Below are 24,833 nucleotides of genomic sequence, written 5' to 3' on the forward strand. Positions count from 1 at the left end.
CCTCATTGTTCCTGTCCCTGTACAATTCACATACAATAGTTTATTGAAATAGTGTTCCTACAGATCATCCATTCTGGATCAGTGCACCTAAAGCTAAACACCCATCAGAATAGGAAAGAAATAGGTTTTATTCTTTTTTTCTTTTACTCTAGTTTCTGGTTAATATACTGACCCAGTTCTTGCAAATGGTCTCTTTTGATTTCCTCTGTTCCTATTCTTGTACCTTGTATAGCAATAATGCCTGTATATTGTCTGATCTTGTTTAAAGTAGAACTATAGGCAAATTATTTTTTTTCCATTTTGGATAGAGCAAGGGAGAGTTATAACCCCTGTCAGATTATTTTTTGCCGCTTGTGTCCCATAGGGGAACTTTACCTTCACTTCCAATGCCCATAGCCAAACAGAAAAAGAGAGGATTTCCCTGCAAATTAAGGGAATTCCTTGGTGTCCCCCAGGTCACCAGAACAGTGTTCCAATTAGAAGACCTCCATTCTATTACCTTTCTGGAGACAACCCAAAATTTGTGATTTTCCTTTACTTTCACTTTCAATGATAATGGTAAACAGGGCAAATGGAGAGGCTGAATCTGTTTAATGGGGGCACAGACAGCAATAGAAACGGACAGGTAATTTAAAGTGTATATAACTGTGCCTCTATATGATACAAAATTGTGAACAAATTTATATATCAAGTGTTGAAAATTATGTCAAATGTGACTCCAAAGGATGGCTGCAAACCAAAAATTGTGTTCCCACAACATAAATGTAAATATAGAAGAAAAGATATGCTGTATCTCCCTCTTACATATTTATAGTGCAAATACCATGCAAAATGTATATCACCTTTAAAATAAAATGCTTAGCAATTCATAAACATGCAATATCACATAAAATATCAACTCCAAAAGTGTCCTTTACAAGTAATTTCTTTCTTCAAATTTTATCAGTCTTATGGCAAATTGTATATATGTGAGCTTCTCCAATATTTTTCCTGTGCTGCACCTCTTGTGTTAAATCCAAATCTTGTGTAGGGATTCCCACCACCGTTCACCACTGCACTCACCTCAAATGATAGACCTGCCACTCCACAGGTCATGACACACTTTATCCCACTTTGGACACTTTTGTAGTTGATATTTCATGTTTATGTGATGTTGCATGTTTATTATTTGGTATATATTTTATTTTAAAGGCGACATATAAGTAAATTTTGCATGGTATTTGCACTTTAAATACGTAAGAGGGAAGAGCAGCATATCTTTTCTACTAATCCCTCTCTCCTCTATCCAAAATTTAAAAAAAGCTTTGCCTTTAGTTATACTTTAATTATTAGCCTGTTTAGCCTGTTGTGGTATATGAGTGGGTGGCAAAAGACAATTGACCTGAGAGACAGGAAGTATGAATCAGGTCCTGCTAGCAGTATCCTATTCAATGTTCTCATTAGACTTTATAACGGATCCACATGAAATGCAAAAAAAAATGCAGTGGTTGTTTTTTATTTCCTCTTGATAAGTGCACCTTAATACAGTACATGTCAGGTTTGCAGACATTGTTAACAAAGTTTTTTTTTGGTACTAGTGAATATACAGGAAAGCATGTAGGTTTATATTGTGAAAGGGATAGTAGTGAGTATTCATAAAGCTCAACTCCGGACAACTAAAAAGTTACCACCGCATTGCAAGGATAAATTGCTGGTTTAAATCTAGAGGAGCAAAAAAACAAAAAAGCATTTACTATTTACTACTGATCCTTTGCTCCTCCTTGCAGCTAGAATGGTCTTCTCCCCCATGCTCTCGTGGTCTAAGATCCTGACATCATCAAGACCGAAGCAGGATCCATAGCCCAGCAATGGACATGTTGATGCTGAGGGACAGTCCACCATCAGAGCATGGGGGAGTGCCATCTGTTGAGGGATCGGAGGATAAAGTAAGTAAAACAGGTTCTCCTCTACCTTAAACAAAACAGGTAATTAACCCTCACAGTGTGGGTGCAGCTCAGCTGCAAGGGAGGATTTAAAATTTTTCCGGAGTTGGACTTTAAAGCCTAAGTTCAGGTAATAAAAGAAAAAAAAACAGCACAAGGAAGGTTTCTGACATTTAAAATGAAGAGTCCCTTTTGCTGTTGTCAGCTGCCATATTTGATATCCTAAGTCCTCTGCCTCCCTCCCACACCACGCTGTGAAATTCTTCTAATGCTATGGGGGTTAACAGCAGCGCTGGACCTGTGACAGGCACTCATCAAGAATGCCAACTATACCTGTCCGTTGGTGCCCCCTCTTCACAATTCATAGGAACTGTACTATAGCTTTCATGTATTAAAAGCAATCTATCAATGGAGGATATGGATCTTTCATTCATCCGCCCATCCTCCATTCATAGATTGTTTTTAATTCATGGAAGTTAATGAATGGCTTCTATGAATGGATATATACACAGTACAGAAAAATTTACACAGCTAAGGTCTATTATCGTGGGAGCAGCAGAATATCATTAAAAAAATACCTGAAGCATGGACATGACAAGTGGGAAAGGAAACAAGATAGGGAAGAAATGGAAGGGAAGAAAATTGCCTTAAAACAAGGAGGGGAGTGAAAAAAGGGGAGGGGGTAGGGACTAGCAATAGAAAAATAGGAAAAGCATAATTCCAGCACCATTACTAACAGATAACCAGCACAACATAATTGTAAATAATCATATGCCAATCAACCTCAATTATTACCGCTGGCAATGCACTGGTATCAATTACATTGTCAGACTTTGAGGACCAATCCAGCCTGACCATATTTTATCAAACTTCCTAGGACAAGTCCAGTTAGCATAGGTCATTTTATAAAAAGGCAAGACCACATTAAAGGAGAAGTATAGCCCAAACTCTTTTGACCTTACTTCTATTGTAGGTAAAAGGAGTGCACTCCTGTACGTTAGATTCAGCTGACAGCGGGCTGAAGTCCGCTGTCAGTTGGTGTCAATCAGCTGGTCCAGACTCTGGAGGGATTCTGACTTTAATATCCTCCCAGATGCTTGACCGGCAGCTGGCTCAACTTATCAGTGTGCTTCTGAGAGCCTAAACCAGCAGCTCCCGCCCCCTCTAGAGACCGGAGCTCCAATGAGTGCTGGAGGAGAGGAGCAGAGAGCTAATGATTGACAGTCACTCTCTGATTAATGGTATTTGATAGCTCAGTTTTTGGTCTTAGAGGTGGTGAGGGACATATTCAACTACCTAAGTGTTGGTGTCACTCAGCTGGTCCAGACTCTGGAGGGATCCCGACTTTAATGTCGGAATCCTCCCAGATGCTTGACCGGCAGCTGGCTCAACTTATCAGTGTGCTGCTGAGAGCCTAAACCAGTAGCTCCTGCCCCTCCAGAGCCCGGACCTCCAATGAGTGCTGGAGGAGCAGAGCAGAGAGCTAGTGACTGACAGTCACTCTCTGCTCAATGGTATTTGATAGCTCAGTTCTTGGTCTTAGAGGTGGCGGGGGACATTCATCCACCTAGTTGAAAATGTAGGTTTGTTTTTTTCAAAACCTGCACATCTCTTTTAACTATTGTCTTCCACCCTTGTACAACAGAAGAAATCTGTGATTTCCAATGTAAAAGAATTTCCTTTCTTGCATAAAAAGCAATATAGAAAATAAAAAGCTTTAGATAATGGGAAGTTTCAATATTGTCAGTAACATCAAAAAGAAAGATAAGAGGGTCCATAGGCCGCCCACTACATTAAAAGTGTTAACCGCCTCTCTCCAATTATCCTGAAGCCTAGGACATGTCCAAAACATGTGCAAAAATGTACCTGTCTCTAAACCATACCTGGGACATGTATGTGCAATTGATAAGTAAACTGTGGATAGTTTGTGTAAGGTATAATACACGTGGTGGGGAAAATTGAGCTGAACAAATGAATTCTTAGCCGCAATCACATCTGTCAAGTAACCTTGTAGACATTCTTCCCAGTCTTTGTCAGCTAATGAGGGAAGGTTGTCATGGTATTTAGAGGGAAACATAGAAAAGTGATGGCAGAAAAAGACTAAGTGCTCCTTTGAGTCTGCCCCATCTCCTTTTGTTTGTTTTTTTTTTTTCTTTAACTTTTTTTGTCTGAGTATAGATGTATGCTTGTCCTAAGCATGTTTAAAGCTAGCTGAAGGAAGCCATGTTGAGGGTGTGAAAACTAGATTACTATACAGGGAGGAAAGTGGCTTAGTCAGGTTATCCTGTATTAGTACCTGTATGGTCTGATGTTAAAGTTATTGTTGCCAGACATTGGGCTCTAACTGCAGAAATTGAAAAAAACACATGGTTGGGTAATGCAAAAGAGGTCTTAAGGGCATCATAATGAGATAATACACCCATTGGCACAATGTGTCATAGCATTTTTATTCCATATCTTGCCCAAAGTTGAGGATCTGGAGTTGTATTGTTGTGGAAGATTTGGATTTCTGAGTTACTGATTGGCTAGGTAATTTTGGAGTCCCTGACCCAGACCAAACACACAGCCAGGAGGGGTTAAACTAGCCAGCAGGTCAAAATTCAAGCCATGGCCCTGTTTGCAACACCCAGCTTTACAAAAGCCCATTTAAAAATCCACTTAGCCGGGTGGAAAATGATCAGCTGAACAGTTACTGCATCCCATCAGTCTCTGTATGGGTATTCACACAGCTGCGGCTGCCTGAATATCACAGCCAATAGTACAGATTCCTCCATCCAGGCTGTTTAGCAAAGACAGGGCAATCTATTAATTCTCTCTTATTCAGCTGAGGGCTTAACAAGATAACTCTAGGTGTGTATGGCTAGCCAAAGAGTGAAGCCATAATTCCTTTCCTGAATATGTTACCTCTGATCTCTTGAACCAGGTTTTCTTCCTGTGCTTCATGTATCAGTCATGATGCAATGGACAGTGTGAGAATAGACAAGGCAAGGCTCCTAGCAATTCACAAAGATGTTAAAGCTTTTGCAGACAGCAGAGCTGTGGGAGGGGCCCAGCATGCTCCACCCACTACAGGCTACCTGCAGAGAACTACAGGAGGGGGTGGAGACAAGACCAGTCACCCCGAACATGAAGAGAGAGCAGCAATGACCTATCTTTATTACAAGAGACTCATGCACAAAGGAAAAGTGTCACAATGCATTACTGCACAGATCTGGAAGAAATACAGTCAGGTCCATAAATATTGGGACATCGACACAATTCTAACATTTTTGGCTCTATACACCACCACAATGGATTTGAAATGAAATGAACAAGATGTGCTTTAACTGCAGATTGTCAGCTTTAATTTGAGGGTATTTACATCCAAATCAGGTGAACGGTGTAGGAATTACAACAGTTTGCATATGTGCCTCCCACTTGTTAAGGGACCAAAAGTAATGGGACAGAATAATAATCATAAATCAAACTTTCACTTTTTAATTCTTGGTTGCAAATCCTATGCAGTCAATTACAGCCTGAAGTCTGGAACGCATAGACATCACCAGATGCTGGGTTTCATCCCTGGTGATGCTCTGCCAGGCCTCAACTGCAACTGTCTTCAGTTCCTGCTTGTTCTTGGGGCATTTTCCCTTCAGTTTTGTCTTCAGCAAGTGAAATGCATGCTCAATCTGATTCAGGTCAGGTGATTGACTTGGCCATTGCAAAACATTCCACTTCTTTCCCTTAAAACATTTTTTGGTTGCTTTTGCAGTATGCTTTGGGTCATTGTCCTTCTACACTATGAAGCAGCGTCCAATGAGTTCTGAAGCATTTGGCTGAATATGAGCAGATAATATTGCCTGAAACACTTCAGAATTCATTTCAAATCCATTGTGGTGGTGTATAGAGCCAAAAATGTTAGAATTGTGTCGATGTCCCAATATTTATGGACCTGACTGTACACAATGCCCACCAAGAATGCAGTAAGAATACATATGATTCTTGTATCTAGACAATGTTTGTTCAGCTTTAAGACAAAATAATGCTATTAAAGAAAAGCTATATATATAAATACATAAAGTATACATTTTTTAGTTATTTTTGCATTGCCTTTTAATTTGCTATAAAGATGACATTCAATTGTGTCCTAAATCACATCAAAGCCCCCAGCTAGTATTACATTATATGAAAGATCTGTCAATGTGTCAATTTAAAGTGGTTGTAAACCCTTACATATACCCAGTGAAGTAACTAGCTTCAGGTGATACACAGAGATGACACAAATCCTTCTACATAAGTTGTACCTTACTATCAGCAGTCTTCTCTTCTCTACAGTCGTACAAACTACAGAATTTATACAGCTTGTTTAAAAGTTCAGAAAAAGGGGGCGGAGAGCTGAAGTTACACTGTGCAGAGCTCAGTGACAATATCTGAGTGCTGATTGGAGGGAAGAGATACACTCCCATTCACACAGCTCACAGGAACAGAGCTGAGGCTGTCACTCTGCTGGAGGCCCCTCCCCTGTCAACATTTTTCTCTTGGAGTCAGGAAATCTTGTCAGAAGTGATTCATGCTGATAGCAGAGGAACAAAGCAGCAGACAGATATTACACTTAGTGCTCTTAACCCCTTCGAGTCGGTGCCTCCCGGTGCAAAGGGGTTAAGAAGCCGGGAGGCGAGGCAGGTTTAGGGTCATGTGACCGCCGCGACACGCCGTCGCAGCGGCTAAATGATCGGGAAAGGTCCCGATCGAAAGAGGAGATTGGGACCTTTCTGTGAGTACCTGACATGTGTGCTGGGAGCATGCAGGGTGCACGCTCTCAGCACATATGTTCTTTTTTAATAGAACGCAAATGTGCATCTGCTCAGCGTCTAGGCCCAGACGCCGGGAGGCCGCACATTTGCGTTCGGCCAACATGAAGAGGTTAATTGACACAAGTACACGCTATAGAGAGATATGCTTTGTTCAGATTTCACGTCTGAGGTTTACAACCACTTTAATGCAATATATGCTTCACATAAGGTTAATAAATGGTTTTTCTTTCTCCAAATCCACGGGCTAACATACCTAATTTTACTTCTGCATTTTCAGTCAGCAGCACATTCTGCCCCTTAATGTCTCGATGAATCACCTTGTGTTGGTGTAGATGACTCAGGCCCTGGGGGAGATTTATGAAGAAAAATAGAGTGAAATGTCTATCTCAAGGCAACAGAATACATTACCTAAACAATGCATATTGGTTACTTGAACCTTTTTAAAGTAAAACCGAGTGCTTCCACTGCTTACTTTTCTGCTAGTAGCTAATTTCCTGCCTGACAGGCCTGTTTTCTAGCTTTACCACTTAGTAGATCACTAAGCATGCAGCCAGTGAAGTCACACTTGTTGAAGGTTAGTAACTTACAAAATAATAGAGCAGCATGAAGAAACTGACAGACAAGAAACTAGAAAGTTGTAAAAATGCATTCAGAAATGGAAACAACAATATTCATTCTGTAATTTATATTTGAAGATATTTAAACTGAATCTTTGGTCAGAATCTACATTTTCTGAATAAACAGTAAAAACATTTTAAAAGTATGTTTGTAGGATACCAGACTTTAGGCCCATTCACAATGCTTAACAACAAAACACCCATTAAATTCAATGATACAGTTTACACTCGAGCATAATGTCAATCAAAACTCAACAGCCCAAGTGGCAGAGTAGCGTGTTTTGGGCCACTATAGATTTGTTCCTAAAAATTTGTTTTTTGCATGATTTCTTGCCTCCCCTGCTCTCAGTAAATGGTAAAAAAATGCATGTGCAAAGCTAAAAAAAAAAAAAATCAAAACTGCCTGAAAACACTTACACTAAAGAATCTATAGAAGCCATGGATGGCTTGTTTAAAACTCTCTTATGGTTTGCTGAGACTATGTAAATAATTTAAAGTTCATTGTCTGGACACAGGTACACTTTATTGTGCAGTGATCTAAAGTATTGTCATGGACATGAAAAAAAAAATTCACTTTCTGAAACATTATGCCTCTATTATTCATTGAGTATGAACATAATAATGACTAGTCATTAGTCATTAGTGAGAGGTTGGAGTTGGAGCATCCAAGAATGACTTCAGCAAATATTGCATATTGAAAGCAATCCTCGTATCCTTAGCAGGGACACATTCCTGGCAAGATGTAGAACCATCACTGGAAGCATATTACTGTCCATGATCTTATGTGTTGTGAGCATCCCTATAGCTGGAAATGCTCTAGCTAAGGAAAAGAGTAGAAAAAAAAGTTACAGTACCCTCACAATGATGTGGCTATCAGGAAGTGGTTATTATATGGGTATTTGGTGTTGGTAGGCTGGCACCAGGCTTTTAGTAGTTACATTCAACTGGAATTGTTCTGCAATGTTGAAGACATTTCAACACTCATCCAAATTACTTCATCATTTCAAATAAGCTTTAGGAGCATTATAGTCACACAGGTAACCAGGTAACTCATATTAATCCAATCACCATGGGAGGTTTCAAAACAAATGTTGATTTCCAACAACATGACAAGAACTGTGAAACTACCCTGTTACAATTACGTAATCCAATCACCATAATGCCATGAAGTCTGAGACAAGTGTTAATTGTTTAAGTTTCATGGCTGAAACTGTGAATAGTTGACAGTTTGCTGGTGTACAGTTGTGCTCAAAAGCTGGCATACCCTTGGAGAATTGGTAATATACAGTATGTTACATTTCTAAAGAAAACATGAGTGAGCAGGCAAAACACATTTCTTTTTTTCTTATGGGATTCATATTTAATTGTACATCATAAGAGAATTGCACAATCATAAAAGAAAACATAGCAACAAGTAAACAAATTAAATGGCTCCTGTTCAAAAGTCTGCATACCCTTATTTCTTAATATCGTGTAGTGCACCCTTTAGCATCAATGACAGCATGCAGTCTTTTGTAATAGTTGTCTATGAGGACCCAAATTATTGCAGGTGGTATACCTGCCCATTTGTCTTGGCAAAATGCCTCCAGGTCATGCAAAGTCTTTGGTCGTCTTGCATGAACCGCACGTTTGTGGCTCGATGATATTAAGGTCAGGAGACTATGATGGTCACTCCAGAACTTTCACATTTTTCTGCTGTAACCACTGAAGGGTCAACTTGGCCTTGTGCTTAGGGTCATTGTCAAGCTGGAAAGTCCAAGAGCATTGCATGTGCAGCTTTTGTGCAGAAAGAACAAATTATCTTGCAGTATTTTCTGATAACATGTTACATTCATCTTGCCATCAATTTTCACAAGATTCCCTTTGCCATTAGAGCTCACACCTCCCAAAACATCAATGAGCCACCATCATGCTTCGCAGCGGGGATGGTATTCTTGTCACTATAGGCCTTGTTGACCCCTTTTCAAACATAGCGCTTATGTTTGTGACCATAAAGCTATATTTTGGTCTCCAGATTACAGTGTGCCAGAAGCTGTGAGGCGTGTCAAGGTGTTGGCAGGTATATTGTAACAGGGCTTGTTTGTGGCATTGGCGCAGTAAAGGCTTTTTTCTGACAACTCGACCATGCAGGTTTTTTTTGTTCAAGTATCATCATATTATGCTCCTTGAAACAACCACACCATCACTTTCCAGAACAGCCTGTATGCCTCCTGAAGTTAGCTGTGGGTTTTTCTTTGTATCCCGAACAGTTCTTCTGGCTGTTGTGGCTGCAATCTTTCTTGGTCTACCTGTCCTTGGCTTAGTATCAAGAGATCCCCGGATTTCAACTTCTCAATAAGTGATTGAACAATACTGACTGGTATATTAAAGGCTTTGTTATATCCTTTTCCATCTTTATAACGTTCCATTACATTGTTACACAGGTCTTTTGACAGTTCTTTTCTGCCTCATTATCTAGCCTGCTCAGTGCATCCACGTAAGAGCTAACAAACTCACTGACTATTTATACATAGGCACTAATTGCAATTTAAAAAGCCACAGATGTGGGAAATTAAATTAACTGCCATTATAACCCCTGTGTGTCATCTTGTGAAGGTGACTATAAAACAAGTCCAATTGAATGTGACTAACTACTACTAGCTATATAATGACCTGACTAAATTAAAAAACTTTATAAACAATTAAAATGGCTGCATACATCTTCCCTAGCCTAAAACCAGAAATATATTATATTATAGCTCACCAATTTTTTGATATGGTGGCTGCATTAGTTTAAATATATTAAATATATTAGGCTTTCTGCCTTTATTTTCACCTGGTGTTCAGATCAATAGGTCTGTTATTTTTTCAGGTTCCCTTAACAGACCAAATTGTCCAGCAAAAGTGGGAAAGTGTTGAGATAAACCATTTACCACTGACGGGGGTGTTTACAATGGTCAACGTTTATTTATTTATTTAAAACCTTTATACCAAAAGGAAAAAATGTTGCTTTAATTGCTTAATAAGTGTTAGCTGGAGTTTAGCTTTAATTTGTAGTCAAGTTCATATAAACCTGCTAGAGCACCTAACACCACCTTCAAAGAATGACAATGCTGCTGTCCAAGGGTTGCTCCATTGCTCCTCCACCCATGGAGCCCCCGCAATACACAAAAGTGTATTACTGGCATTATCACCAAGTAATAAGAAAGAAAAAAGCCTAGAAAAGAAAACAAATGCAGCCACCACATTAAAGGATCAGTAAGCTGCAATACATAACATTTTTGTTTTTGGAGCTGTGGGTGGCCCTGCAAACACCACCCCAAAAGTCAAATTAAAAACTGACTGAGCTGGACAGAAAATTATCACTTGAACAGTGACTGCATCCTATCAAATGTAATCACTGTTTGGCAGCTTCACTGTATTCAGACAGCAGCAATCCCTCCATCCAATCTATTGGCATAATAAACGAGAGAGAAGCTCAGGTGATGTCTAGCGGCCTTTAGCTTCACCCTAACAGTTAACCCTACCCTATTGTAAATACTAATACTACACTCAAATCATTTAAACTTAAGCAGGTATGGTTCATCTTTTCACAAAAATAAAAAGGGTAAGCCAACTCAAAACACCCTCCCCACCCTTCTGGTACCTTCTGCATGCACCTTATATGCTCCCCATCTGCTGCCACCCTCTACAGACAGTAGAACTGTTTGACATGTTAAAATATCACAATATAGCGCCAAAGGCTGTGTAACAGCATAATGGAAGCAACAGTGAGTGCTCATTGATATGTACTGGCCACATGATCGCACTGACCTTTTCATTTTTTGTAAAAAAATGACCTACCCCTAACGTTACTCCTAAAATTAACCATTTAAAAAAAAAACTTCAACTCACCCTAACTCAAAATTGTAATGCTTGCACAAACCTTAACCTAACACCAAATGAATCCTACCAGCTAGGTGCCAAAATCTGATGTGGGATCCCTGAACTCAGGAAGAACCCCATCATGGGTATAATATGGACCTCATTCTGTCCAGGATTATACCTTGGGGATGTTTGTCACAATCCTCACCATAAATCTAATTTTAGTTTTTAGTTCTCCAGCATCTTAAATGTAGATATAATGTTGCTCTCTATCAAGCTCTTCATTATTTTGGTTTTTGTGTTTTTTTTTATTTTCTTAATTAAAAATCATGATCGTGCTTTTGGGATCTCGATTATCAGAAGCATTTTGTTTGCAAAGACCGCACTGTCTGCAATTAGTCCTTCACAGTCTGTGGTTAAACCCACATAGAGACAGCAATGTATCTGGCTGAGTAAGAGATATATTAACTGCTTTAATTTCATAAATTAACAGCAAAGCTTTCCATTTTAAAACAATTAGGCTGCAATCATCATATTATCTAAATGACCATATTGAATAAAATAGAACTGCTAACAGGTATATTGTTATTTTTAGCATGAGCGACCTATTTCCTTGTTTCGATAATATATTGGTCTGAAAATGTCAGTTTTAATAATGTATACTGTACATATATGCAGGGAACTATCAACATGGATTCTATGCTCTATTTTTGAAATATAAAGCATTTTTATAACTCTCAGGCAATACAGCGGTGAGATATTCCTACCAGAATTCTTGGTTCTCCCCCAACTACTGTAAGCATACCAAAATAATACCATTACTTTCCTTTCTCCACTCTTTCCCAACATAATCATCAAAATGTAGGCTTGGGAATTCCAGCTTAGAGAGGGGTTATAGAACTTTAGAACATCACCCAAAGTCTTCCAGCAAATCAGGCAGTGATATGGACTGCCAGACATCATGCTTCAATCAAAAGGTGGACAGGTTTGTAGCCAAGGCCCCTTGGGCAGATGCCCTAGTGGCTCCTTGCTATCACCAAACTCTAATATATGCTTTCCAGCCAATATAACATTTGACACAGCTACTACAAAGAGAATTGAAGGGGATTTAGGCGATCCTGGTGTGTCTGTCTTAGCCTCTCAAGTCATGAAATAGGAATCATGTTGGTCTGGTAGTGGATGCGTCCTGGCATTTGTCACTTCAAGGAGATCTATTTCTCAAAGGGCCCATTCAACACACAGTTTTACAGCCACCGTCTTTAATGGCTTTGCTATTAAAAAATCAAGTGCTGGGGGAAAGAGGGTTATTGGACGCAGTCATCCACACCATGCTTAAGGCTGGTGTAAGATTTATTACTGTGGTATTATTCTCTAGGAGTACACCCTCACTCTTGGATCAGTGCTCGGCCTTCAGCACAATTAAAAGTCAGGTGTCAGCATTGGTGGTCTTATCTCAACATCCTCTGGCATCGCTGCCCCTTGTCCATACCAATATTTAGGTCATTACGCAAGTTGTCTCTCTCTCTCTCTCTCTCTCTCTCTTTCAGTCTGGCCACTATGGTCACTGTGGGACCTTAATTTGATTTTGTCAATGTTGCAAAAACTATCTCTCAGGGATATAAAAGAAATCCCATGGTAAAGACTCTTTCAGAAAGAGATCTGTATAAGCCAATACTTCAGCATGTAAAATCTCCAAACTTGTCTTAAAACCTCCATTTTCGCTCCTTCATAAGGATGCTTCTTTCCTGGTGTCAGCTTTCAACTTTGTCCCATACCAGGCCTCCCTAAGAAAGATGCCTTATATTCCTAGTTAGGGCAATTAGGGTGTATTTGAATGCCATGTCGGGGTTCCAGATGTCAGATTCTCTGTTCATGGTTGTAGAGGGCCCACCTTGCAGTTGACTGCTACGCTGGATCTGTAAAACCATTAACTATAAACATATGATATCAAGCACCAAGAACTGCATTCTACAACAGCAGTACCAAACATTAATTTCTCAGGTTTGAAAAGGCAGCCACTAGGTCATCAGTTCATATATTCACCAGGTTTACAGGGTGGAATTGCCATTACCAGCTGATGATTTTGGGTATTATATTTTGCAAATGGAAATCTGATTGGCTTGCATTTTTTTCTTTGAGTGGGTTAGTTTATATTCTTTTTTGTTTTCGCCTGCCTCATTGTGGTACTACTTTGGGATGTACTAGCAGGTGATGATATAAAGCAGAGCTATGTCCTTCAATAAAAAAAATATTTTTTTTAATTCATTGTAAGCACTTTCCTATTTTATCAGGAACAAAAATATGTGCTGGGGTTAGTGTAGTTTTTCAATGAGCTCATATTGCATGTTACATGTTCCACCCATTTTTAAGGTGGAATATGTAACATGTTCCTGATCCTGCAGCCGCCACCCAATCCCCCCCTCCCTGTGACAGCAGTACAGGGAGAAGTTCCCCCTACAAGCTGTCAATATTTAAAAACAGTGCGGCTGTACGGGGCTTCACCCACATGGCTGATTCATTCATTCACAGTGTTCTGTGAATGAATGGACTACAAGTCCTGACCTGGCTTTACAGGCTCCTACTACAAAAAATAATAAATGCACTTTGTTTTTACCTGCAAAAAAATGTGCATATATTATTTTTTGTAGAAAGGTAAACTTATTCTTTAGCCCTGGTTCACACTGATGTGGTGCGGAATTTGCAGTGTTTTTTGTGCGACTTCCTCACTGCATCAGAATCCCCCCATTCATGCGAACTGCTGCAGATGTGTATGCCAAGGTAGCAACACCCCTAAAGCGTTCCGCAAATGTGCACACAAATTGTGATTTGCAAAGAAATGCAGTGCTGTTCCTGTGCGAATCACATGCGATATACCGCACCGAATATATGTGAACCCAGGCTCAAAGAGGTAGTAAAGTCTTGTTTGTTGATTTATACCTGCAGGTAAGCCTACAATAAGGCTTACCTGTACGTACAGTAAATATCTCCTACATGTGCACTGTTTATTTTATTTATTTCAGGTACCTATATAGCGCCGTCAATTTACGCAGCGCTTTACATATATATTGTACATTCACACCAGTCCCTAACCTTCAAGGGGCGTTAACAATCTAAGGTCCCTAACTCACATTCATATACAAGGGCCAATTTAGACAGGATCCAATTAACCCACCAGCATGTCTTTGGAGTGTGGGAGGAAACCGGAGTACCCGTAGGAAACCCACGCAGGCACAGGGAGAACATGCAAACTCCAGGCAGGAGGTGCCGTGGCTGGGATTCGAACCAACGACCTTAGTACTGCCAGGTGGAAGCCACTGTGCTCCCCTGTTTAGGAGACATTTACTTGTAGAGCAGCTGGTGACCTCACCAGCGCATGCTCACTGCACTCTCAGTGGCATTCTGCGAGCTGTGCCATGGATGGGACTCTACTTTTGTTGAGAATAAAACATTCACCTCTAGATGTCCAAAGTACATTGTAAGGATTTTAACAAACATTGTTGTGGATGCCTACTATTTGGAGAAATCTAGCTTCTGGAGAAATAGCTGTTTGTTTGTCTGTGTCCATGTGCAAAGTGAATCTATATGGGAGTGTCTTTATAATTATCAGATACTGCATCTACAGGGCTCTAATGAGGAAAGTTCAAAGTCTGCATCCCTTTACATGTGACTTCCCTTTAGAAGCATCTCACAAAACATTACATATTTGTTGCAGGGGATGCCAAAAATTTGACTTGTATCTTAGTGAAGACTTCTGAGAAAAGAGCAGGAAGTGATATTTCTGGGGGTGTTCTGTACACCGTCTGTGTACACAAAACTTCTAGGTAACCATATTCCATTGCATTTTACAGAAAATTACAGCTCTGCAAATTGAAAAGGAATATAACTTGTGTTGTAATTGCATACTCTATATTATTTATTTATTTTCAAAAATGTCCCCCCCCCCCCACAAAACTGGGGTTATCCTTTAAACACAAGAAGCATGTTAAGCTCTTAGTATGCTACTTGGATGTGTGGATGCTTTACATTAAAAATACACGTTTTGTAGTTTATTTATATATACCTTTTCTATTTTATCTCTTTTTCCAGCTGACACATTAAAAAAAACTATGTCTATCACAGCAGCTGTGAAGTCTGGGTGCTGAATTACTGAAAAACAAAAAACTACAAATGTCTCTCCTTCTTCACCAAACTCAACAGAAGGATGTGAATGGAATACCCCAATATGGCCACAGAATGCTGTAAAAACATTAACAAAGTTTAGACCCTCCCCGACAAAATCTTAAACTGGTTTAAACCCTTCCTCACAAAATCTAAAACTACATGTAAAAAAAAGAAAACACTGCATCAAAAATTACTATAAAGTGATGTTAAACCTAAAAGCAAACATTTATTATATTGGAGCTTACCATTTAATAGCTGTAATAATTTTTTTATTATTATTATTAAATATATTTTCATCTGGTGATCCAGTCAGTAAGTCTGTTGTTTTACAACAAAACAAGCTGTCCTACAGATGTAGCAGTTAGATGGTTGAGACAAACCATTTACTACTGATAGGGATGTTTACAATGGCCAACTTTTATTTATGTAAACTCTTTATCCCAAAAGGAACAGAACTGTTGCTGCAACTGTTTATAATGTGTAAGCTGGAGTTCAGCTTCAATTTGTTTGTGTATCTACACTCACCAGCCACTTTATTAGGTACACCTTAGTAATGCCAAGAAACTATCCCCCGCACCATTACACCACTACCAGCAGCCCTAGTACAAGGCAGGATGGATCCATCCTTTCATGTTGTTTATGCCAAATTCTACCCCTATTATCTGAATGTTGCAGCTGATTCAGTCTGCCCATTCTCCTCTGACCTCTGACATCAACAAGGCATTTTTGCGCACTCAACTGCCCTAGATATGATGGTGTGTGTGAAAATTCCAGTAAATCAGCAGTTTTTTAAATACTCAGACTAGCCTGTCTGGCACCAAAAACCATGCCATGTTCACTTAAATCCCCTTTCTTTCCCATTCTCATGCTCAGTTTGAACTTCAGCAAGTCGTCTTCACCACGTTTAGATGCCTAAATGCATTGAGTTGCTGCCATGTGATTGGCTGAGTAGCAATTTGTGTTACCAAGCAATTGAACAGGTGTACCTAATAAAGTGGATGGTGAATGTAAATCTACCAGTACATCTGATGTTCTCAGACCAATAATGCTGCTGTCCAAAGATGTCTCTGTTGCTTGTTCATCCAGAGTCGAGGCACTCTTATACAGAAAGTATGTTACTGGCCAAATCACCAGGTGAAAAAGAGAGGGAAACAGTCCTAAAAAAGAAAAGAAACCGAATGCAGCAACCCCATCTAATGATTGGTAAGCTGTAATATGTTACACTTTTGGTTTGGGGTTTAATACCGCTTTAAAAACAGTGCAATGATGCCTCAAAATATACACTCATTCAAAAGAAGCTATATTCTTTCATATTAGTCCGTAATGTTGCAGCCTATCAAGTATCTTTTCTAACTGTGGTAACAAATATAAAGCACAGCAATTATGACTTCATAAAAACTGTTGACTGAAATGCCACTCACTGCTTACATCTCAAGACCACAGCTTATGAGAAACTGTGACACTGCTTACACAATTAGGACCTTTGTAACTGTATGGCAAGTCAACATCAATCTCTGCATGCCTGTCTGCATAGTGCCCTATGATAAGCTGACTCACTGCTTGTCATTTTCTGCAACAAAATGTTCATTTAGCAGTTGTAATGCCCACATTACATTTCTTTACACATTCATTATTATCCGTAAATCAGTTATTCACAGTGACCTTCATAGAGTGTGTCATTGTTCTGTCTACATGAATATGATGATTGTTCACGTTATTATTAATTATATACACAGCAATGTACAGTTGTGGCCAAAATTATTCAACCCCCACTGAAATTGAGTGTTTTGGCCAGTTTGACATTGCTTTTGATCATTCAGTCATCTTGCTTACATTTACATTAAAGAGGCACTTGTAGGTCAGACAAATATAACATAACAGTTATAATGAAATAACCACAAATGTCTTTTCTGTGCTCACAGCATTATCAGTTTTATTCAACCCCCAAGTGACATTCAATCTTAGTACTTAGTACAGCATCCTTTTACAGTTATAACAGCTTTTAAACGTGAAGCATAGCTTGACACAAGTGTCTTGCAGCGATCTACGGGTATCTTCGCCCATTCTTCATGGGCAAAGGCCTCCAGTTCAGTCACATTCTTAGGCTTGCGCACTGCAACTGCTTTCTTTAAGTCCCACCAGAGGTTCTCAATCGGATTTAAGTCTGGTGACTGCGATGGCCACTCCAAAATGTTCCAGCCTTTCCTCTGCAACCATGCTCTAGTGGACTTGGAGGTATGCTTGGGATCATTGTCCTGTTGAAAGGTCCAACGTCTCCCAAGCCTCAGGTGTGTGACGGACTGCATCACGTTTCCATCCAATATCTCCTGGTACTGAAGAGAATTCATGGTACCTTGCACACGCTGAAGCTTCCCTGTACCTGCAGAAGCAAAACAGCCCCAAAGCATGATTGACCCTCCACCATGCTTCACAGTAGGCAAGGTGTTCTTTTCATCATAGGCCTTGTTCTTCCTCCTCCAAACATAGCGTTGATCCATGGGCCCAAACAGTTCTAATTTTGTTTCATCAGTCCACAGAACACTATCCCACAACTTTTGTGGTTTGTCCACATGGCTTTTGGCATACTGCAGTCGACTCTTCTTATTCTTTGGAGACAGCAAGGGGGTACGCCTGGGAGTTCTGGCACGGAGGCCTTCATTACGCAGTGTGCGTCTTATTGTCTGGGCTGAAACTTCTGTACCCACATCTGACAAATCTTTTCTCAGTTCCTCAGCAGTCACACGGGGACTTCTCTCCACTCTACGCTTCAGGTAGCGCACAGCAGTCGAAGTCAGCATCTTCTTTCTGCCACGACCAGGTAGCGTTTCAACAGTGCCCTTTGCCTTGAATTTGCGAATGATGCTTCCTAAGGTGTCTCTTGGTATGTTTAACATCTTTGCAATCTTCTTATAGCCATTGCCCTTCCTGTGAAGAGAAATCACCTCTTCTCTTGTCTTCCTGGACCATTCTCTTGCCTTCACCATGTTTGTAACCACACCAGTAAATGTCTAGAAGGAGCTGAGTATCACAGTCATTTTAAAGCTGCCTAATTGGTGCTTATTATGCTTGATTGCTGCTCGGTGACATCCACAGGTGTTTTCAATACCTGATGGAAAGCACCTGTATGAACCTCTGTTCTTCAGAGTGGTAGTCTTTAAGGGGTTGAATAATTGTGGCAATGAAGAAACCACATAAGAACCATTTACTACTGTATTACATAAACAATTGATGTCATTTTAGTTGCATTTGGGTAGTTACAACGTCCTTGTAGGATTTGATTCTGAATACAATTCCAAATGTACACTATAGTCCCTAAACCCCTTTACAGCATTGGGGGTTGAATAATTTTGGCCACAACTGTAGATGACTGCAAAAAAGAAAACGTTTGCTCCAATCCACTATCCAATATTCCTACTCTAATGGCCTGTTTTGATGGGTTTTGTCCATTATATCAATTTGACATCAGTTTCAGGTGCTTCTGAGAAAACTCAAAACTCATTGACCTATGAGTTTGAGCTACAATTGACCTCCTTTGGACCTACATAAAGCAGGTTTTGCTTCCTCTAGACTTGACTTGTATGGGAATGTCTGATACAAACAAAAACCTGTTGACACAGGCCCTTATACTTGTGTAAGCTTCCATTATGTTAATATCAGGCTGTATCTGTTTCATCTAAACCTAAATGAAGTGTAGGTGTCTTGCATTCCAACTCCTCCTTTCAAATAAACCAGAAAATGTATTTTAGACTAGCAAATCGGGATTTTTGTTACTCGCCATAAAATCCCTTTTTCTAAATTCATTGATTGCCACAGTTCTTCTGAACCTTGACCACAGAGTTTTATTAAGCCACCCACAGGAGTAGGACACTAGGCAGAGAAGAACACAGCACCCCCTATGGGCAGTCCCCTCTGGTATAAAACCCTCTCTCTCTGTTATTGGCAATCCAGTTCTTTTGCCTAGTGCTTAGGAGTCAGGTCTGGTTCCCTGATGGATTCCGTAGCCTTTCCTTTTTTCTGGGATTTTTTCCTGCAGAGATCCTCTATTAAGAGCTGGGCTGGGCAACAGGCTGGATAATCTAGATCCAGTGGTCACTCCAGTCTGGCCAACAAGCACAAGCAGTCCTTTAAGCTACATGTCGGGTTGGCTATGACAGCCCCATCCTGAACCATGGAGACACATATGACCTGGCACCGAAGTCCATATCACAGTGTTACCCTTGCCAGCAGCCCCCCACTTTGGTGGAGAGCAGGATTGGTAATGGGAACTTTACCCGAGTGCTTTGCTGGACTGGTAAGTAGATGTCCCCTGCTTTCCTCCCTGGGCACAGGAAATTTACAATGGAACAATTGGTCCATAAACAACTAAGGCCTTTACTGGCTAGTCATATAGTGAAGTGCTTTGATGCATGTGATGGAGCATTATCCTGCATAAATATCATGGTCTTCTTGAAAGATGCTAACTTTTTCCAGTACCACTGTTTGAAGAAAGTGTCTTCTAAAAACTGGCAGTAGGTTTGGGAGTTGATTTTGAGTCCATCTTAAACCCGAAAAGGTCCAACTAGCTCATCCTAACTACCTCCACCTTGCTGGCATCTGAGTCGAAGTAGAGCTCTGTGCCCATTACTGATCCAGCCAAGGCCCATCCATCTGGTCCATCAAGAGCCACTCTCATCTCAACAGTCCATAAAACGTTTGAAAAATCTGTCTTCAGATATTTCTTGGCCCAGTCTTGACATTTAAAGTTATGTGTCCTATTCAGTGGTTGTTGGGTTTCAGCCTCCCTTACCTTGTCCATGTTTCTGAGCACTGCACACCTTGTACTTCTGGGCACTCCAGGTAGGCTGCAGTTCTGGAATATAACAGCACTGGAGGATAATGGGTTCTTGGTAGCTTTACATTTGATTCTTCTCAAATCTTTGGCACGTAAATTGCTTTTTTTTCTCAACACGTTTCCTGCAACCCTGTTGACTATTTGCAACAACACATTTGATAGTTCTGTGACCACGCCCTAATATCTTAGCAATTTCAAAAGTGATGCATCCCTCTGAAAGACTTTTTTTTACAATTTTTTACTTTTCAGAGTCAGTTAAATCTCTTTTTTGGCCCATTTTGCCTGAGGAAAAGAAGCTGCCTAATAAACACCTTGATCTAGGGTGTTGATCTCCTTAGGCCACGCCCCTCCTCATTACACAGATACACATCACCTGATTTGGATATTGGATATTCAATAAGCATTCAAGCTTATACAGCTTGGAGTCGGACAATATGCATAAAAATTATGAGTCGCTCAAAATACTCACTTGCCTAATAATTGTGCACACAGTGTAGTCCAACTAATCCAATTGGCTAGTGTGTTGCAAAGACTGATTAATGAGAAATGCACACATTTTCTCTTAGGCCCCTTTCACACGGAGTGGACTCTGCTAGGAGTCCACTTGCTCAGTGGGGAATCACGTTCGTTTACATCCGCTGCTCCACAGAGGATAATGAAGCATCTGATCGAGTCAACCTAAAAAATGGACAGGCAGACCCAATCAGTCCGCCTGTGTTAAAGGGGCCTTAAAGAAGCACGCAGTTATTTAGGAATTTCATGTTTCCTAAGACCACCATCTCACAACTATGAATAACCCTAGGCTTGTGTGGATGGTAAAAATATCTCTTGTGAAATACGTTAAAATTTATATTTTGTTTAGCTCACGGCTAAAAAGAAGATATGAACATTCTAACAGAAGTTGTAATTAACATTCGTCTACAGATTCATCATAGTAATGAGCTGATTTAAACTCATCTCAATAGAAACAATAGAAAAACACAATCCTTTGTAGATAAAACAGAATCAGAAAAGTACAAATACAGTTTATTGTAAGAAAGTGTGACTTGGCAATACCGCAAGGCTCAGTACGTACATGGAAGGGACACTTCCTGGACCAGTTTCCCTGTGCCTGAAACCAACAAAATTTTGGCCTCAAAACACTCATTAATGACTGAATTTAAAAAGTATGTGCAGGTTGTGAAAATGCTCCAGAGCAGCAATATTTAAAAGGCAGTTTAATTAAAGTTCTGAACACTAATGGTTTTCTATGGCATCGTCTGCATTATAGTAAAAAACCTTGCACTGTCTGTTCCCCCCACCCTCCTCCCTAACACTTACCTGAGTCCTGTATCGATCCTGAGCCCTGCAAGTCTTCTCTCCTCCTCTTTCTGGTCTCATAGGCTCTGCTGAGAACAGCAGAAGTCATTGGCTCCTGCTGCAGTAAATCAAACCCAGTGAGCAGAAAGCAGGGGAGGCACCAAGCCAGACTGTGTGTCTATGGACACACACTGTCTGACTCGGGAGCAAGCCCATACATCTTCCCCTATAGCAAGCCAGGGGACCCCAGAAGAGGAGGTTCAGGTCTGTTTTGTGCAATACCATAAATAGGTTAATATTTATTATTTTAATTAAACAAATTAGATTTTATAATCACTTTAAAGGGACACTGCAGTAAGTATCTCTGACCAGAGAAACTTGAGACAAGAAATGGCCTGTTATCCTAAATGTGTTTTTTAAATTTTGGATTGGAAATTACTGAAACACCTTCAACGTTGGTTCTGCTTCCTCTATACAACATTGCATTCCTGTGGCATTCTCTGTGATGGTAAGTGTAACTGGAAAACGGACTCACAAACTTCAATTTGAAAATTTACAGGAAGAATTAGACAACACATATGTGCTTTCTGGATTTGTCCTTTTAAATAAATAACAAATCCCTTTGATTGTATAGGAATATTAATTTCCATATTCTACCAGTACCATGGAAGCTGTAACCGAAAAAGGCAAGCAGAGGGCAGAGGACCAGTCACCAGTATCGCATGTAGGCTTCCTACAGCTGATCTTTTCCCCACTGCTGACTTACCACGCCTTGTTCCACGTTCTGTTGATCTAAAAGCCATATTATTTTAAATATTCTTGGGAATAAATAAATGGATAATGTAATACTACTTCATAAGAAACTAGGAACGTTTGCTATGCTCCAATGAGACTAATAATGTTACCACCACTGGGCACCTATATAAACATTATGAATCCTGTGAACCACCACATAGAACTATCTGTGCCAGTTTTGACCTTTAATAAGCATGACGTAGAGCTAATCAATTCTCTGACTTCAATTATCCTTCCACCGTTGCAGAATTCTGCAGGTGAAGGGAGGCAAGAAAAATCCCTGCTAAGAAACAAAGATCAAATAATTCAGAGCGAAATGAATGCTTACTGACAGAATTGATAATAATGATACAATTTTCCCCCTTACTGCCTAATGATATTGATTTCACACTTCACAGAGAACCGTATAAACTGTTCTGCATTAAGAATTCCTCACTTTCAGTTATTCTCTCTTTTTTTTTTTATATAACTGTATATCTAAATAATGTTAAGAACATTACTGAATAATAACGGGTAGACATACAAACATACCCGCAAGATCTCTCTACAGATGTACGCAATCCATTCTTCTTTTAACGTATTGCCTTTGGTGTTTTTGATTAAGTCAGTCACAGATCCAGCGCCACAAAATTCCATCACCAGCTGGGGAGTAAATGGCAAATTTTAGGCATCCTGTTAAGTTTTGTAAATGATTAGAAAATTACATTTAATTTGTTTTATAGAAGCATTTACAGTGATGAAAGCAGATAAATTAAGTCAACTGCATGTGGTAAGCTTGCTTTTTATATTTAAATCATATCCTATATTTGGATAATTTTGGATAGACTGGTATTAGAAATCCTGTCAGGTTTTTATTGCTGTCAGTGTTCCCATCTTCTCTTGATTATGCTGTCAGCAGGACTAAAAATGAGGGAAAATCCAAAAGTTTTAAGTTGTCACTGGAACAGGAATAGGGGGAAAGAACTTCCAATTGGGACAGTTATTCCAGTGACTGCGGTCTACAAAGGATTTCTTTTAGTGTAGAACAGTGGTCTCCAAACTGAGGACCGGGGGTCAGATGTGGCCCTTTGTTTGCCTTTATCTGGTTCTTGGGGTACTATTCCACCACCTGACACCAATGATGCCCATGATGAACCATGCCCCATACTGTCACCATCAATGGGCACTATTCTTCTCATTGATATTAACAATAGGGCACTATTCCTCCCATTAAAACTAACGATGGGGCACTGATGCCAGAGCATTTTCTACTCCCACTGACCAGTCTGGCTCCCTAAAGCCTGAAGTACATTAAACTGTACCTTTGCTTAGGAAGTTTGGAGATCCCTGGTTTAGATGTTTCCTTTTACTTTAACATCATACATCCAAGTCAGCAACTTATTATATATCTCCCCGATGGGAAACAGGCAGTGATAAAGGTTTTAAAATTGGGCTTTATAGTACTCCATCCAAATTAAAAAAATGGAGCTTTATATATGCTTTAAAAGCCTGGATTCACATATGCGCCAGCCGGTTTTTGACAGCATAATTTCAGCCCTGTCTGGTACGACTTTGTTCAGTGGTTCAGGTGCAATTCCAATGCAAATTCTTAAAGAGTATGACATTGGAAATCGCGCCTGAACCAGGCTGAAAATCATACCGAACACTTTTTGAAATTGTTCTGTGGCCAGCCCGCACATATTTGAACCAGCTATACAGAAATGGCTGCAGGTTCACATGTCATGCAAATCGAATGTGGTTCAAAACGCATCCAATTCACATATTTGTGAACTGGGTCTAAGCAGTGTTCTAATGCAAGAACCAATTTAATGACTGCATTATACACAGTTTGACAAATATCCTTAGTTTGGTTTTATTCCTTGATGGCCATGATCCTGAAAGAATTTAGGATAACACAGAAACAAAACAAGTAAGGTTGAGCTTTCTTTTAAGGATAAGCATGCGTTTATAGAAAAGGAAATTTAAAAAAAGGAAAGAAGGAAAGGAACACAATGAGGAAAGGAACGCAAAGAGGAATGGAAAGAGGAAAGGAAAGAGGAAAGGAAAGGAAAGGAAAGAGGGAAGGAAAGGAAAGAGGGAAGGAAAGGAAAGGAGAGAGGGAAGGAAAGGAAAGGAAAGAGGAAAGGAAAGGAAAGAAAAGGAAAGAGGAAAGGGAAGGAAAGGGAAGGAAAGGAAAGGAAAAGAAAGAGGGAAGGAAAGGAAAGAGGAAAGAGAAGGAAAGGAATGGAAAGAGGGAAGGAAAGAAAAGAGGAAAGGAAAGAGGAAAGGAAAGAGGAAAGGAAAGAGGAAAGGAAAGGAAAGAGGAAAGGAAAGGAAAGAGGAAAGGAAAGGAAAGAAGAAAGGAAAGGAAAGGAAAGGAAAGGAAAGGAAAGAGGAAAGGAAACTTCATAGCACACCCTCCTTTCCAAAAACAAATACACTCTCCCTACTAAATAGGCAAAGATACAGTAAGTAAATGTGTTGCTTATAGCCTTTACAAGTCCAAGTTGTCATTGACATAACTAAGACTGATGTAGTATTTATTTCCTCCAGTGCTCTGGCATACTCTGAAATGTAGCACATGTGCAAGACT

At 39.9% G+C, this 24,833-nt stretch overlaps 1 protein-coding gene across 17 annotated transcripts in view; it reads right to left on the reverse strand.

Annotated features, from left to right (window-relative positions):
• The window catches only part of TNIK (TRAF2 and NCK interacting kinase), a 389,337-nt gene that overhangs the window by 171,614 nt on the left and 192,890 nt on the right, over positions 1 to 24,833 (reverse strand). For all 17 annotated transcript variants that reach the window (XM_089675505.1, XM_089675500.1, XM_089675502.1 and 14 more), the window contains exons 5-6: positions 22,793 to 22,903; positions 6,969 to 7,059 (exon numbers count right to left, since the gene is read on the reverse strand). In XM_089675505.1, coding sequence (XP_089531631.1) covers positions 6,969 to 7,059; positions 22,793 to 22,903 — 202 coding nt within the window. The remainder of the gene's footprint in view (positions 1 to 6,968; positions 7,060 to 22,792; positions 22,904 to 24,833) is intronic.

This window comes from Staurois parvus, unplaced genomic scaffold (assembly GCF_062004578.1).
Source record: "Staurois parvus isolate SC_StPar_1 unplaced genomic scaffold, SC_StPar_1.0 ptg000155l, whole genome shotgun sequence".
Lineage (NCBI taxonomy): Eukaryota > Metazoa > Chordata > Amphibia > Anura > Ranidae > Staurois > Staurois parvus.